The 16,845-nt window shown below is 50.0% G+C and overlaps 1 protein-coding gene across 1 annotated transcript in view; it reads right to left on the bottom strand.

The window, feature by feature from the left end:
* The window catches only part of LOC133351693 (SRSF protein kinase 2-like), a 71,262-nt gene extending 55,737 nt beyond the window's left edge, over positions 1-15,525 (bottom strand). Inside the window, 3 exon segments of the mRNA XM_061567103.1 lie at positions 5,781-5,816; positions 13,402-13,477; positions 15,218-15,525. Coding sequence (XP_061423087.1) covers positions 5,781-5,816; positions 13,402-13,477; positions 15,218-15,257 — 152 coding nt within the window. The 5' untranslated portion in view covers positions 15,258-15,525.
* Positions 15,526-16,845: the final 1,320 nt, after the last annotated feature.

Raw genomic sequence — 16,845 nt, 5'->3', positions numbered from 1 at the left:
ACCATGTGAATGGACACGTGTAAAGGTGGGAGCCACTGTAGCCTAAACGCTGTGCAGACATTTTATTTAAAAAATGCATCGCCGCGTAATATGGGAGTGTACAGAAACGTATCAATAGTCGTGGCCTAAACTGTAAAAACTGTTCTTCATCAACGGGGTGGCTATTTTTAGATCTGGACGGTTGTCAGCAGCACGATGGTTAAATATGGTTATGAGCCGCTGGCCAGCAGATATCCACAGTAATCCTACCCAAGCTCGCGCACAGAACATGTGCATAGGCCATCACACCTCCAGTTTACTTGAAACTCACCGCAACAATCACAAGCGCATCCTCCAGCCCGCTCCTGTGCAACAACCGCATCAACATCTCACGAGCGCGACGCAGCTGTGCATCGACGCTATCTTTTTCTCGTCAACGGGTGGTACTTAAATGCTTCTAAACACGACGCAAAGGGCGTTTCGCTTCAACTAACCCAGTTCATGCCCCGTGAAGTCATCATAGTCCCGAGCAGGCCTAAATAAACACAAACATTAAAACGACACCAAGAGAGAAATTGAATGCACACACAAAAAAACCCCTTAATCTGCCCCAAAAGCCGTAAGAATCCATAGCGTACGTTGTACTTCTCTCACACCGTACTTAGCCAACTATGCTAATAGGAGGTGCATAGGAAGGCCAACAATCTTGACTTAAAGCTTTCGTGACTGCAGGAATTCATATGCTTGGGTCTTTCGGTAGAGTCACGTAGATAGGTTCAAAGAAAATAGCAAAAAAAAGAACAAAAAACTACGACGTTTCGATCGCAACACAAGCAATCATCACCAGGAGAAAAAAATAGCTATTTGTTTTCCTGATGACGATTGCTTGTGTTGCGATCGAAACGTCGTAGTTTTTTGTTCTTTTTTTGTTATTTTCTTTAAACCTATCTACGTGACTTTACCGAAAGACCCAAGAAAATGAAGGCAAACAAACTAAACACAAATATCAGTTGAAAATAAACGAGTTTTCAATCTAGACAGGCCCATGAGACTTGTAAACACCCCTAGGAGTCTTGCAGAGTCACAGGTGGTCTTCAAGATAGACACAACACAGAACAAACTGCTCTTAACTGGTAAACACAATAAATGTTATAAGCTACCCCTCCTCCTCTCACAGTATTTTGATGAATTGTCAGATGTCAATGGCTGCTCCATTCAAACCCGTTTGTCGTCCCATGTTTACGGTCTGGGACGCTTGTGTTGCGCCCGAAACGTCGGGATTTATTTTATTTTAAACCTACGTGACTTTACCGAAAGAACCAAAGAGCCTGGTTCATATTGTCTCGGTTTTTTTGTCTCGTTCGTGCAGCTTTGTTCCCTATGTTAGAAGTAACTTAGGATTGGCGTGTTGTTTTGTGTACATAATACTAACCTGTAAATGACTGAGTTTTACAAAGAGTATATCGTGCATGTACGGACGATATTTGATATTCAATTGATGCATTGATACAGGCTGGTTTGAAAGTTTATTTCTGAAACAAGCAAAAAAACACTTCTAAATCACAGTGAACCCAGTCTGGTGATGTCATGAGAGTGATGCGACTCTAAATTATTTTTCTTATCAAAAAGTTGGTGTTGGACAGCCTTGGACACGCGAAGCTTTGCTGTTTAACCACAACAATTTTGGGCGGTATTTTTCCCTGAGCAGACCTTAGAGTAATTAAACAGACAAAAGGTTGTGAAACGCTGGGACGCCACCAAGAACTTGGCGAGCCACGAGAGAACCCAAAGCATCCACGTAAAGGCAACAAGGCATGAACCGACTTGTAGATTAACGGCTAGGGTGACAGTACTAGACAACTTCACAGTACACAGGCCTCGGTGTTTATTGTATCAAACAACTGCCTAGTATTCGTGTAATTGCTTTGTGGTTTTCTAGTGCACGTGGGATGCTCAGTTGCAAGCTAGGTGGCATAAAATAATGAATATGATGGTTAGACATTACATTAATTTAACAAATTAGGGGTGTGATATCCGATTGGAGTAAATGGATGTGTTTAACGATGACGTCACCGACTACTTTGGAAACGCAGAGAACGTTACCTTCTGTGAAAATCATACTAAAAAATACATCGACACGAAAACGTGTGATCGGGTTTTTTTCATATATATGGGGCGTTAATTGTCATGCGCTGCGAACTTCCACCTGAATCACCGCCGTGCCAATTTGGAGCCTTGGCGCAGTGCCCGGTCAGCCAGTTGGTACAGACAGAGGCACGCCAACTATTCCGGTGTTGCGGCACAGGGGACACCGACAAGTCAGACAGTGCACAAACTCGACATGACCCATGCCAACATGCGCCCGCCACGTACCCACGGGGACCCCACCAACCGTGCACCAGGGTCGCAAAGCTGTGGGGGTGTTCCATTCATCCACATTGGAGGCAAGGCGGGTAACCGGCATGTGACGGAGCGATTGACCGGCGTGTGGGCGTTGCATCGCCCTGTGATGTACTCAGCTCCGGTTTCTGCGCCAAAGCTGCCATCTAGTGGATAATAGCGGCCCTTGCCACGGCGATTATTATCCACTGCATCCACCACCCCTCAGAATGGCGGTGGTGTAAACGCCACATATAATTTGCGACCAAAAACTGAGGAAGCCACACGTTGCTATGGGAAGACATGACAAATGGTTGAGGCGGATTAAACGAACCAGCCAAATGCGAGCCATCACCCTATCGCTAAACAGCCAGACAGTCAGCCACGAGGACTCCCCTTTCCACTGGCCCAAATCCTATCCCTCGACCCACTTCCGGCACGTAGCCATGGCACCCTTTCTGACCGACCATGTGTTTCCTGATCAGTCTCGGTGCTCACAGACTCACACAGTGTGACGTTTGGAAATAAACGAAGTACGCTTCAACGCAAAAACAAACTAAAACTGCTCTTCTCGCCGATGGCCCAAATTACAAATTAATGGGAATGACCCATGGTTTGATAATGCCACAGCGAGTACTTGAAGCCCAGTCAGATGAAGCAGCCTCACTCAATTTTCGAGTTCACTGCTCAAAACGTCGTCGTACATTGATGTTATATCTGGTCATAAAAAGTCTTTAGGTGAGCTCTATTGGCCAGAATTTGAAAAATGTGAATAGCTTTGTAAACATGACACTGTTAACGGGTGGTGTTGGGTTAGTGATAAGAATTTTGGCATGTATACTTCCAAGTGGTCGACATTTTAATCTCTTCTGTTGTAGGTACACACCTAGGCTGTGAATCTCACTATCCACACGAGGTTTGAAGCTTAATGAGAAAAAAAAACTTTAAAGTTAGTCAACCAAGTGATTATGGAACTATACTGAAGGCAATGACATACATTTTAAAAAACAACTATAACAGCAAAATCTTTTTTCAAAAAAAAGTCTCAGACTCGTGCATGATAAGCCCAGACACACAGCAAAGGTACGGGATGTATCTATAAGAGCCGCCTGTCTCTTGGAACGCATCTTCGTTTAAACCGTGCTGCTGCACACAGTGTGGGTCCTCATCTTTAATTAAAGAGTTGGGCTGAACGTGCGGAACCCTATTCATTCATCGCAGGAGCTGCAAGGGCCCCGCAGACCGGGCCTGTGCAGACACGTGCCCAAGCCACGCCGACGTAAGCGCTGCTTGCTCGGAAATTAGCTTCTGCACCACGGAGCCAAGCAAGTATGCGTGAGCTCACCGCTCTGCCGCCGCCACACGGCAAACGTGGCGCAACGTGCAACTCGTCGCTGGCCGCGTCGCGCCGACCCTCCGCAAGGCCCCTCCGGCCCGTGCCGTCCCATGCCATTCCAAACCAACACAAGAACCTCCTCCTACCCCGCAGGGCACCGGTGGCAGAGGCGGAAAGTCACGCGACTTCTTTTCAGATGTCTAATTTCTTATTCAATTGCACCGCGTAACACGTGGCATCACTTAAAAAAGTGACAACGATGCAAGAGGCAGTGGTGGCGAACTCAACACAGCACTGCCGTCCCGCTCCGAAATCGCCACGTAAGCCGCTGCAAAACTGTTTCTGGAACACAGGCCGATGTCGTGCAGCGGTGGTTCAATAGAAACGCAAGAGCAACCCAGTTAATTTTCAGTCACCCGCGTTATTATCATAGGCTGGTTACGTGAACGCATCGGTGAAAGGTGAGCGGGCAACGGCGAACGTAACGTACCCGCATGGACACCGCCTTTGTTGATAATGGAGCTTCGACCCCGGAGTGGGGACAACGTTGCAGGAGCTCGGATGATTCTAACCGGACACTGTATTAATGCTGCATGCAGATAAAGGCTTTCAATCGTGCAACAGACCACAGGCACAGGAGGATTGATCAGGGAGTTCGTGACAAGCCCGTGGGCCTTGGCCGCGTGTTGAACCAAGGTCCCATCACCCCCGTGCCGCTTAGAGCTGAATTGACAACACTGCTGCCCATAAAAATAAAAGTACAGCAAGTACAGCCAATCTGAATCGTTAATGGGACCCACAAGGTGATGGGTGAGTTCGTTAGACACGTATCGATTCATGCTACCAGCGAATCAGTGTGGGAATTCAGTGTCAACATTCGATTAAAGAATTGATTTTATTTTAAACCATTGTGGTGAATGTCGTGCCTCCCGTGGCTACAGGATTCATGTGAACCCAATTGCACACAACAATTACAAAACTAAAATAATTGATTTTGCTGCATGTGTCATGAGTGGAACAATCAATGTTAACTATGAAATTGGGAAAAGGGGCAAATTTGGCTGGGATTAGGGTTAAGGCTACCAGATTGATTGAATGTTGCACTACAGCTCTCTACAGAGATACACGTCGTGAATAGTTTAGTTGTGCTGTGTCACAGTTTAACCTTACTTCAGGTGTACGACCGCCAAAGATGATCGTCACAATGCGTCAGCGTTTACCTTCCTCACTTAGGGTCTGCACAAAAACACTTTACATGACAAATGGGTTTTGGAGCTCTTTAAGAATAATGAATAAAGGGTACAAAAAGATCTATGATAACAGACCAAGTATTTTTTTATGTTATGGTCTACTCTGTATATGCGGGTATATGAGCATGTCTTTGGCATGTGTGAGTATATGTTTCCGCGCATGTGTATTTATGCCTGCATGTACATGCAAGGGCATTATGTATATGTTGTGTGTACGTGGTGATGCATTTCTTAAAAGTACTGTGCTTAGATTCCACCAGCGACCCAAGTTTGATTCCCGCTCACGACCAATAAGAGTGGCAGAGAATATTTGAATCGGTCCTGGGACTCACTTAGGTTGACTTGGCCTTAAATAAGTACCTGGTGCAGTGTGTAAACATCAGTATTGGGCAGACAAAGGCAGCCGGTGTGATATTGGCCACCTACCCCCTCGTGTGCCGTATCAGTCTTCGTAGGTGCTCGCTAACAGCACTTGCCCCAACAGTCTGTTCAGGCTAAACGGGGAATCTTAGTCTTTGTGGGCGAAGGTTTGCACATGCGAGTGTTCACGTGTCAGTGAGTGGCGGTCGCGTACGTTTGCATGTGCACGAGTGTTGGTGTAAGCATGTGTGCGCGTGTTTGTATGTGTATAACGAATCATCATTGAAGAGCAACACGCACGTAAAGCCCCCGAGAAGCAGAACCTAAATCCCCTCGAAGAGAGTCTTCGCCTCATCTCACAAACACAGCCGCCATGGTGGCGGTGTTCAGTAAACACACACAGTGTAACAAAACACTCCTCCTTGTAACCGTGATCTGTACTCTGAAACGTTATTCATTGTTACCGGGGAAAATACCTTGGAGTGCATTCTTCATCCGATACTGGAGCCACTCTGAAAGGAAAGAGAAACAGACAGTGAGCACACAGCCGGATCATTCAGCCTTCACTGCATGCGTGCACTTACCACAGCAAAATAAAACTGAAGAGTTTTCAGAGAGAGAGGCGTACACACAGCGGCAGGCACGGGCCGCGCGCGTGTGCACGCGCTGGCTTGCGATAGCATCGCCGTCTCGCGATAGCGCCGCCGTCGCCACATGACACATGTACCAGTCACCATACCCCCATGGCCGGCATTAAGTTTTAATCTCCTTGAGGTCCAGCGAGCTCTAATTCAGAGATAAAGATACGACCCTGTGCTCGGGTGACACGTACAGTACAACTGTTTCCACTGCCCACATTGAAGGCTGTTCTTCAAATCGAGCAACTCGGAAATCTCAATTGCAGTCGACAGAGCCACTCCCCAAGCTCAACGTCCACCTGGTCTGTCATCAGCAGCATGGTGTTAAGACGTTGTTAAGACACCCCAGATGAAGCCAGCAGGAACGTTTCCGATGCACAAGCATAACGATCTGACCGGATACTCTTCCATCGGCTACAGAGGCCGTGCATAGAGTATTTTAAAAACCAGCCGCAATCGCTCCCCCACACCCCTGCTCAGACCCAGCACGCGGTGCCATTTCCCAATTTGATCAGGGTTGTCTGTCCTCGCTGGGAAGCTGCTTTTATTGGCCGGAGCACACCCAGGACCAGTGTTGCATGAATTGTATAACTGTAATGCGGTGCAATCCGGAGACTGGGAACACAGTGGCTTGCTCGCCCCACCAGACAATGGCGCCTGACCGCCAGACACGCACTCTCACGTTACCCCAGCAATAAAGGCCTTATCCCCAGCGAAAAAAATAAGATTCTCCAAGCGAGCGTTCCGCTGCATTTCCTTCAGCTGTTAACTTCCATTAACTTGTGCTGGCTCTCCAATGTGTTCTCGGGTTGTACTGCGTGTTGTTGGGCATGATGTCTGACGTTTCGCTCCACATGCCAGGAGCCTCTTCTGGCACCAACAGCATGCGGCACAACCCAAAAAACAGATGTGAAGGATTGACTTCTGTGCAGAAGGTTGAAAATGTCGACACGCGGCATAATTTTGTACGCGAGCTACAGTCTCATTGACATTTACAACTCACAAGATTGAATCTGCTCGCGCGCTCTTACAGGCCCGATCAATCGGCTGCAGACAATGTGTGCCCGCTTTCAACTTCAGAACCCACGCATCTGTCATGGGCTGTTTCACTCGCGTGCAACTTTAACAAGTGCTGTGCGCTTCCCAGGGAGCCGCAGTGAATGCGTGGCGTTTCATCTCATCCTCATGAAAAAAAAACCGTTGCAAAAACAATAATTAAAAAGTCACGAAAATAACTGTGCTGTGAAATGGGCTTGGTGATGTCAAAATCTTTGTTCAACGTGAAGTCGTCCATTGTGAGACCAAACGAGTCTGTCTGGGTATTCAGGTGCCCCTGCATTAGGTGTGCCCAATCAACTCACCTACGGCAGTGTTCATGTTCGCATAACGCTCATCCACACAGCTCCCATTGTTATAACGCGCTGCCCTGGTGTAATTATGAGCACACTGGGCTTGAAATCTAGAGGTCTCCGGTTCAATTCCACTTACTGATATGGCAGTTGAAACAATGGGGCAAAAGTTTCTCAAATGCCACCCCCACTCTTTCCCCCTCTCTTCCAGCTTTATCCACCCAAGCAGTGTAAATGCATACACTAGCGGGTCACGTGTGGTGGTGAGGTAAAGTGTGGGTAGGCCCACCTTTTCCAACATGTCTGGTCAATGTGGAAGAGTAGCGAACATACTACGCGAGAGTTCGATCTCGAGGAGGCCCGTCTGCCAACAGTATAGTGAGCCAGCAATTGCAGGGCCAACTCCTCCTCCTCCCCCCGTGATTCTGTCACAATTCGGCACAATTCTTGTTTTGATATTACTAGTGGCTGGAGGGGTCACGAGAGTCCATTATATGATTGAATAAAACAAATTTTTACACATACAATTAGATACATGTGTAGTGACAAAGAATCGGCCACTTAGCAGCATAGCGCTTGTTGCTGGCAGGGAAGGGGATCTGCAGTTATAGCAGCCCTGACTGACAGCAGGTCACATGATAAATCAGAGAGAGGGATGTAGGGGAAAGGTTATGGAAGGGGCACATCGAGAACCTGCTAGGAGGTTCCAGAAGGGGGGCGTGGCCAGGACGGAGCCAGGCCACACTGACAGTATGAGAGGGGCCACGGGAAGGGACCTCGGGGCTGTCGTTTGGAGTGGGATCCTGTCGTGCTGCTGGAGTCTTCGTCGCCATCTTCACCATCTCGGCGTCGCCAGTCAAGCAGTCTGCCAGCTGTCCTGACTTGGTACCATAGTTGCTAAAGTGTGAAACGTTAAGGCTGTTAATAAACAGTAGCGTCTCTGAGTCAGTAACTACACATGTGTAGAGGAGTGAAATACGTGGTGCGCAATTAACTAGGGCAACTGAGGGCAAACAGGTGCGCGTGTGCAACATGAGGTTGCACAGACAACTACCAGTTGTTAAGGGGGCAAAGCAGGTGCAAACAGTGTCAACCAGTTGTGCATGTTGAGACCAGAGGTGTTGCCAGGGAGACGGGAGATAAGGATTTATTGATGGGCCAACAGGCGCTGGCCTGGCGAGAGCTTAAAGAGACGCACGAGAGGTCTCGGATAATTAGCAGAATGATATAAGGGTGTGTGCGTGCGCGGAGAGGGAGTTGTTGCCGGGGTCGAAGAGTGAAGCGCCGCTGCCGCTCCAGCCGTCAACAGGACCTCAACCCTCACTCCGTCGCCGGGCGGGTGTTGGCTGATCCCCCCGCCTGGGATAGACGGGTGAGTGGGTCTGAGGGAGCGTAGGTGAGGGCATCGGTGGAGATGTACAGTTGCTGTGTGCGGAGAGGCTGTGTGCGGAGACGCTGTGTGCGGAGACGCTGTGTGCGGAGTCGCTGAGAGCAGAGCTGCCGAGTGCAGGATAAGTGGAGGTGGAAGGTAGATAAGAGTGGGGAGAGGTTAAACATAAGTGACCGTATAGTTATAGAGATGCCTACAACTGGTGCAAGAATAGGTGAATAAAGTGTAAGCAGGTGACTTGTTACGTGTCAGTGTGAGTAATTTTAAAAGACACTACACATGTATACTGAGCTTAAGAATCAACGTTCTTTCTGAACCGATGCATCACTCCACCCTGAGTAGCTATCTACCAATCTTTAGTGGTGCACAAGCACAAATCAACAAAAAAGCTCACCATTCGATATTAACAGAGGTGGTGCTAATGACAAACATGGGGACTATTTTCTTGATTTTCACAACGAAAGCCAAATATGGATTGTTTGTTCCATATTGTAAAACTGACTTTTTATTTTCGCTTTTATTTCGTGTCCTTCGGGCTTTATTCAAGCAAAGCAATTTATATATTTAATCTGGCGTGGACTGGCAGGCATCTGTCTCGTTTGTTTCAACGCCTTGAGCTCTACGCAAGAGAACGACGGCACCCTGCACCACGGAAAAATCCAGCTCGTGGACCGTTTGGTCCCCCCCACAGAAGCAGAATTGGACCCGGTCACACACAGATGATGGACCGCAGGAAATATCAACCGTAACCGCTGGCAGCCCGGGAACCGGGGCACAGCATAGGGGAGAGCTCTACAGCACTGGTCAATAACGGCGTCCAAGGTTTGGGGAGGGAATTTTCATGTTTTTGCGGGCAAACCTTATATGGAAAATGCACGTCGGGCAGCTGTGCCTAATTGTGACGCAGACGTGAGCCGAAAAGACGCTATGCGGCGCAGATACCTAGGGCAAATTGCAGTAACGCGCTCGGCAGAGCAAAAAAACACAGCCTAATAAATGTAAACACTGCATGCCGCCCCGTATCACGTCAATGAATCTAATGTGAATATCATCTCTCCGTGTCCGAGGTTGTTATAAAAGAATGTGCTAAACGGAGCCTTTACAAACAAACAGGGCTATGCTAGAGGACGAGACACAGGGTGAGGGGCATCACGGGTGAAAATCGTACGAGAAATACTTAAATACTCACTTATTCTTCTTCTCACGACCACACGTGCTGAATTGTGTGGCGTGAGCATCGACTATTTGAAAATTCTGCCAATCACATTTTTACATGCAAATGTTACCTTGAGACTAATGGCAAGGAGCAGAGAATCAAACAGAAATACAATTCAGTAATGATCCATTTATTCCATTTTTAAATAAAAATCGTGACAATTCATCAAATCGCGTAGATTAATTATTACAAGCCCGGTGAGAATTACTGCCTGTTAAGTGTCAGTTGGGGCTCCCTGGGGGGTCTCTGCTCGTTGCAGGGCCGTTGGATTGAAGAGAGATACAACCACTACGCTCGCACATTACTCGTCTCTTAGAGTGTATTTTTACAGCCACCCCCAACCTAAATGCAGCAATAAGCAATGGGGCAATCTCTCCCATAGCTGCAGCTCTCCCCGAGCTCTATCGCAGGCAAGCAAGACACTGGCAAACCTTCACAAGAGGGCTCGTTAAAGATTCCATCAATTCAGCCATTCACTGTGGCCAGACGAGATGCGAATCAAGGGGCAGGACAGGCCAAAGACAGAGAAATTCTTCTGCCTGTGTGCTCCCTTGTTCGCAAAAGCACGAAGCCCCTCTCCACCCCATCCGACGCCGGGCCGTGCCGAACACAGGCTCTCACTGTACAGCCGCCTCGATGGCGCTGCACAACACAAAGGGGGCCACTTGCACGGCAGTGGCGCACCAGCTACCGGGCGACATACAGAAGCAGCCGGCGTCATTAATAGCGGTGCCATCGCAACCGCCACCGGTCTCAAGCAGAGCCCACACGATGCTGGGTGTCTAGCTGTGGCTCCCCTTATTCATACGTCGAGTGACAATGCACAGGGCACCTCGTACAGAATGGTCATAACTGTATTATAATCCAGCTGGGTAGTGTGGGGGTCAGACGGCGAGGCCCAACAATCATAAGTTTGTAATTTATAATTCGAGTCAGTGGAACAACCGAGCACTGCGAGCTTGATAAAAAGAGCATCACTTATCGCAGCTGTCCTACACCTAGACTCACACCTGTCATACCACAGGCTCTGGGCTGTGAACAGCAGGTGATCAGTGAACCCATGCTCTTTAAAATCAGTGTAACATTTGATTTTTTATGTAAAAGCATTCACATGTCGGTACTTATACAAGGCAAGGCACTACTGGAATGTGTTGCTAACGGAGGTCCATGGCATCTTGCAGCAGAAGCCAAACGCCCAGCTCAGCACATGCCTCAGCGGGTGCCTTATATAGAGAGTGCACTTCACCAAAACGCATCTTCCCAGTGCCGCTGCACTGGAACCAGTGGCCGGTCCCACAGGCCAGATATTGACAAGGCGGTACAGCGTCGAGCGTCGTTACATTGTAGCAATGCCAGGTGACGGCTTCCTGTGCCATGTGAGATTGACTCAACGATCGCATCCCCAGGTGATGTTCGAAAAAAAAACACGGTGAGATGTAAAACATCTTAATGCAAGATTCTCAGAAGTATGAGTCTTGAGACTCAGTGAGGCTCTTCTCGGTCAATGATTGATGCTATAAAGAGATATGATGATGGAATGGCAGCCGTGTCCAACGAAACATCCACCGTGGAAATGGACAAATGAAATCAGCTCTCGTTTGCAAGCAGTAGGTGGATTTTTACACTACAGGACCATGAGAGATGCCAAAAGCTTGCGGGAGTCCTTCATCAAGCAGTGGACTGATCGTGGCTGATGATGAATTCGACAATAGCTTCAAGTGAAAAACACCCACAGGAGATTCCAGGTCATGTCTACAGCTCTGAGCCAGTGGTTGAAATCCCACATTACTCTGGGAAAGTGAGTCAATCTGAAGGGCACGATTGACTGAGCCCCAACGGGATGAGCAAGTCGACACTCGCCGGGACTTAATCTAACTTCTGAAAGACAAGCGCTCCACCGCCGTGCCACCAGACCACATTTGAAGTAAAAAGTGATATCTTATCCAGCAAAAGCTAAGCGACTCGCACCACTGATCAATCATCACATTGAGAAATGTTTACTCTTGGCGGATCAGCACAGGTGTTTGCGACACAAAGCAATGGCAGACTTCGCAACGCTCCAAAATATCGAGTTCCTGTTGCCGTCTTGTTGCTAGGTGCTCACACGAGCAGATAAAACGCACAGCCGACGTGGTAGTGGCGATTGCCTTAAGAGTTAAAAATGCCGTGTTGCCCCAGCCAAGGCTTTGACAATGGTGGGGGTCAAAGGATGAACCGGAACCTGACAAAACTGGGACCGAGAGAGGGAAAACTAAAATAGAGTTGACCAGAATCAGAGTTGACACAGTAAAAAACTGGACACACAGAGGGACTGCAGTTCACACTGAGGCAGAGTTCACACAGACATAAGAGGACACACAGAGACAAGAATGGACACAGAGACAAGAGTGGTCACAGAGACAAGAGTGGTCAGAGAAAAGAGTGGACACAAAGCGTAGACCAAAAATAAATACATGACATCTAGGGAGGCAGAGTTGACACCGGTCTCTCTGGATCAGTGTCACATTGGTGCAATCCCCATGATCAGTCCTCCGCACTGCCTCATCCTAGGATTCCCATGACAGGGCAGTGTGCGGTGGGTTCAGGGTACCGGGGTCCACCATGGCTTATGGACCCCATTCAAACTAAACTACTCGTCCCAGGGACAAAATTGGCTGTACGCTCACACACACACTCTCTCACACATACATACAGGCGCTAATTATACCCGGGCACATCATAGGCGTTTGGGGCAGGGTGGGGTTGGGGATGAGGCAGTGGCAGAGGCGGCAGCCACAGCACAGCACAGCAAAGGCTGCAGGGTTTGGCAAGGTACACGTGAGATACAAGTGTCCACTCTGCTAGCTACAGCAATCCACCCGACCAGTTCTCCCTTGTGAGAGAGACATAGGCCTCAAAGAGGGGGTGCAGCCGTGGCACGACGGTTCATGTAGTGCGGAACCAAACTGGCGAACTGCACTCGATTCCAGGCCACGTCTGACGGCCCTGGGGCGCTCCACATTCGCCAACACGTAACGACCAGGGTGGTGAAGTACGATCGAGCCCCCCCCCCCCCACCACCATGAGCAAAATGGGCTGGTGAGGCATTCACCCAGCAATAGATTGACAAAGGGCTGTATATAGCCTCAATGGGATCTCACAAGGTTATAAATAAACACTTACACACTCATTGACCGACTGCGGCCCCCTGAGATTGCGGTGTCCCACGGGCTCTCCCAGCCGCCGAAGGTGATGGTGGGAAGTGGAGTGAGAGGTTCCCGATCGAGGGGTGTTATAGGGTGACCCTCGGGGATGGAGGCCAGGGGAGACGTCAGTCTGGGAGTATGGGGGGGGGAGCTCCGGGGAGATGCCAGACAAGAGAGATTAGGGGATGCGGTTTTAATGTACCTAGGAACACAGGGACCTGAATTGAGAAAAGACACGAGGAGAGAGGGGGACAAGTGGAGACAGCTGACATAGCGAGAAGAGACCCTGGGTAAAGAGGGGACCCGTGTCCGTACGTACTTCTTGTTCTGCTGCTGCTGGGTCTTGGCTCCACGCTTGCCCCTGGAGCGCTTCTTGCGTGCCTGGATGGACAACACTGCCAAACGAGAGAAACGTCATCGGTGGTTATATGAAGAGGCTTACGGTGATGATGGTGGTGCTGCTGTTGGCAGTGTTCTGCTGCTAATGATGATGCTGTAGATGATGATAATTGTGCTGATGGTCTTGCTGATGATGAATGTGCTGCTGCTGATTTTGCTAACGCTACTGCTGTTGTTTGCTGCCACTGATAATGATTGTGCTGCATCTCAAAGGTTTTGCTGTTGTTGGCTCTGCTGCTGCTGCCTGCTGATGGTATTGCTGCTGCTGATGGTATTGCTGCTGCTACTGCTGATGGTATTGCTGCTGCCACTGCTGATTGCTTTGCTGCTGCCTGTTGATAGCTCTGCTGCTGCTACTACTGAAGGCTCTGCTGCTGCCTGCTGATGGTATTGCTGTTGCTACTGCTGACGGCTCTGCTGTTGCTACTGCTGATGCTACCTGCTGATGGTATTGCTACTGCTGATGGTGCTGCTGCCGCTGCTGATTGCTTTGCTGCTGCTGCCTGTTGATAGCTGTGCTGCTGCTACTGCTGATGGTATTGCTGCTGCTACTGCTGATGGTATTGCTGCTGCTACTGCTGATGGTATTGCTGCTGCTGATAGTATTGCTGCTGCTACTGCTGATGGCTCTGCTGCTGCCTGCTGATGGCTCTGCTGATGCTACCTGCTGATGGTATTGCTACTGCTGATGGTATTGCTGCTGCTACTGCTGATGGCTCTGCTGCTGCCTGCTGATGGTATTGCTGCTGCTGCTACTGTTGATGGCTCTGCTGCTGATGGCTCTGCTGATGCTGCCTGCTGATGGTATTGCTGCTGCTGCTACTGCTGATGGCTCTGCTACTGCTACCTGCTGATGGCTCTGCTGATGCTACCTGCTGATGGTATTGCTGCTGCTGCTACTGCTGATGGCTCTGCTGATGCTGCCTGCTGATGGTATTGCTGCTGCTGCTGATGGTATTGCTGCTGCTGCTACTGCTGATGGCTCTGCTGCTGCCTGCTGCTGGTATTGCTGCTGCTGCTACTGCTGATGGCTCTGCTGCTGCTGCCTTCTGCTGGTATTGCTGCTGCTGCTACAGCTGATGGTGCTGATCCGTCGTCTGGGCGGAGAGCACTGGCACGTGGCCCACGGGGCCCTGGGCGGCACGCCACACGCACTGACGGTTATGGCGCGGTATTGTACAACAACCACCCACGATCACCAGCGATGAAGGTGACGGGGGAACAGTGTTGTCAAGCAAGCCACGGAGTTTAATGTGGCAACAGCAGCAACAACAACACCGCTACCTCTAATGATGATGTGGTTGACATTGCTAATGATGTTACCGATGTTTGTCATGTAATTGATGATGTTGACGTATGAGTTGGCGAGTTAATGATGGAATTAGCGATGTTATTGCTGTTGTTGGCGACGTTAACGATGTCCGTGATGATGCTGGTACAGTACTATTAGTGCCGATGCAGTTGACGTTAATAACTGTGATGTCAGAGACGTCAGTGGTAGATAATAATTCGTGATGTGAGCAGTGGTGATGTTCGTGATGATGCGAATATTGGTGATGATGCATGCTACGAGTGATAACGACGATGTGAGAAGTGATGAGGCTGAGAGCCGTGACGACCGTGCGAGTAGTAGTCGTAGCGATGAAGTAAGTGGCGATGAGGCGAGTGGTGATGATGGTGATGATGATGGTGATGATGATGGTGACAACGTGGGCCCTCTTCGTCTCTACCCGCACCTTTTCTGGAACTCATCTCGGCGGTTGGCGCCGGGCGCATGCGCAGTGCAGACGTCGGCGGTGTTGGTGGCGGCCTCGCGGACTGGCTCGGGCAACCTCCGCGCGTGTGGCCCTCGGCGTCTCCGCTTCACATCCCCTGCTGCTGCTGCTTCTTCTTCCTCTCGCTTCTCGCACTCGTCTGCCGTGGCGGGCTTCCCCCACCAACCCCAACCCCCCCACCGCTACCACCGCTACCACCACCCAAGGGAGACGCGGGACCTCGGCGTGGCTCCGTCGCCGCCGCCGCCACCACCACCGAACGTTGCCGCCGTTGCCAAGCGAAGCCGCGTGACGTCACGGAGACGCGTTAAACGCGGTGACGTCAGACCCGCCAGTTATACGTGGTGACGTCACGCGCGAGCCCGGGAGAGGACGCGCGCGCGCGCGCGACCGCGCTTCTGGCGGGAAACCCCCCCACCCCACACACTTCCCCCCCCACACACATTTCTTCTACCCCCCCACACTTCTCCCCCCCCCCCACACTTCTCCTCCCCCCATACACTTCTCCCCCCCCACACACTTCCCCCCACACACATTTCTCCCCCCCCCATACACATTTCTTCTCCCCCGCCACACTTCTCCACTCCCCACACACTTCCCCCCACACACATTTCTCCCCCCCCCCCACACACTTCCCCCCACACACATTTCTCCCCCACACAATTCTCCCCCACCCCCCACACAATTATCCCCCCCCCCACAATTATCCCCCCCCCCCCCACAATTATCCCCCCCCACAATTCTCCCCCACCCCCCACACAATTATCCCCCCCCCCCCCACAATTATCCCCCCCCCCCCACAATTATCCCCCCCCCCACAATTATCCCCCCCCACAATTCTCCCCCACCCCGCCCCACAATCTCCCCCACCGCGCCACACTACCCTGGTGGAGTGACGTCACGCGACGAGACTGTGCGAGTTTGAGTGACGTCACGAGCTTATAAACCTTGTGTTGTGATTGCGTCACGTGCGTGAAGCTGTGCGCGCGCGATGACATCATCGCGCTCCGGACGCGTGGTGGCGTCATCGCGTCGCTTAACGCACGTGGGTGCTGCTTGTTACAATGAGTTGCGTGGATCTATTACGTAATCTGTCGATGGCGAATGTTGATGTTGATTCGTAGAACTGGGATTCTACATTGAGGCGTTTCAGCCAGGAGTAGCCTCCATTTAGATCGTTGTGTCAATCTATAGATGCGTCTTCTTCTTTGCATAGCTAATGTTGATGTGGAGCAGCAGATGTGTCATTTTTCAAGAGCAGCGGAGTGCAGCATCTCTGTGGTGATTATGATGATGGCGCCTCCTCCTCCTACGTGATAATAGGGTTTCCCCTTTTTTCTGGCAACAAAACAGGTGTAAAGATCTTCTTGAATTCAGACTCTGTCTACTTGACAGACCTGTTCTCCACTTGAGGACGGCTGCTTGCGTTGTGGCGAAACGTCGTGAGAATTATTTTATTATGTTTTATTTGTATTATTTTCCTTCTATGTGACTTTACCGAAAGAACCAAGAAGATGAATCCCTGCAGTCACGAAAGCTTTAAATCGAAATTTAGGTGTTAAGATGTTAAAACACCAAAGGGGCCGTCC

Source organism: Lethenteron reissneri, chromosome 38 (assembly GCF_015708825.2).
Source record: "Lethenteron reissneri isolate LAM-NWPU_2019-01 chromosome 38, ASM1570882v1, whole genome shotgun sequence".
Taxonomy (NCBI): Eukaryota; Metazoa; Chordata; class Hyperoartia; order Petromyzontiformes; family Petromyzontidae; genus Lethenteron; species Lethenteron reissneri.
The sequence above is the reverse complement of the archived record's forward strand: the minus strand, read 5'-3'. Positions and strand labels throughout refer to the sequence as shown.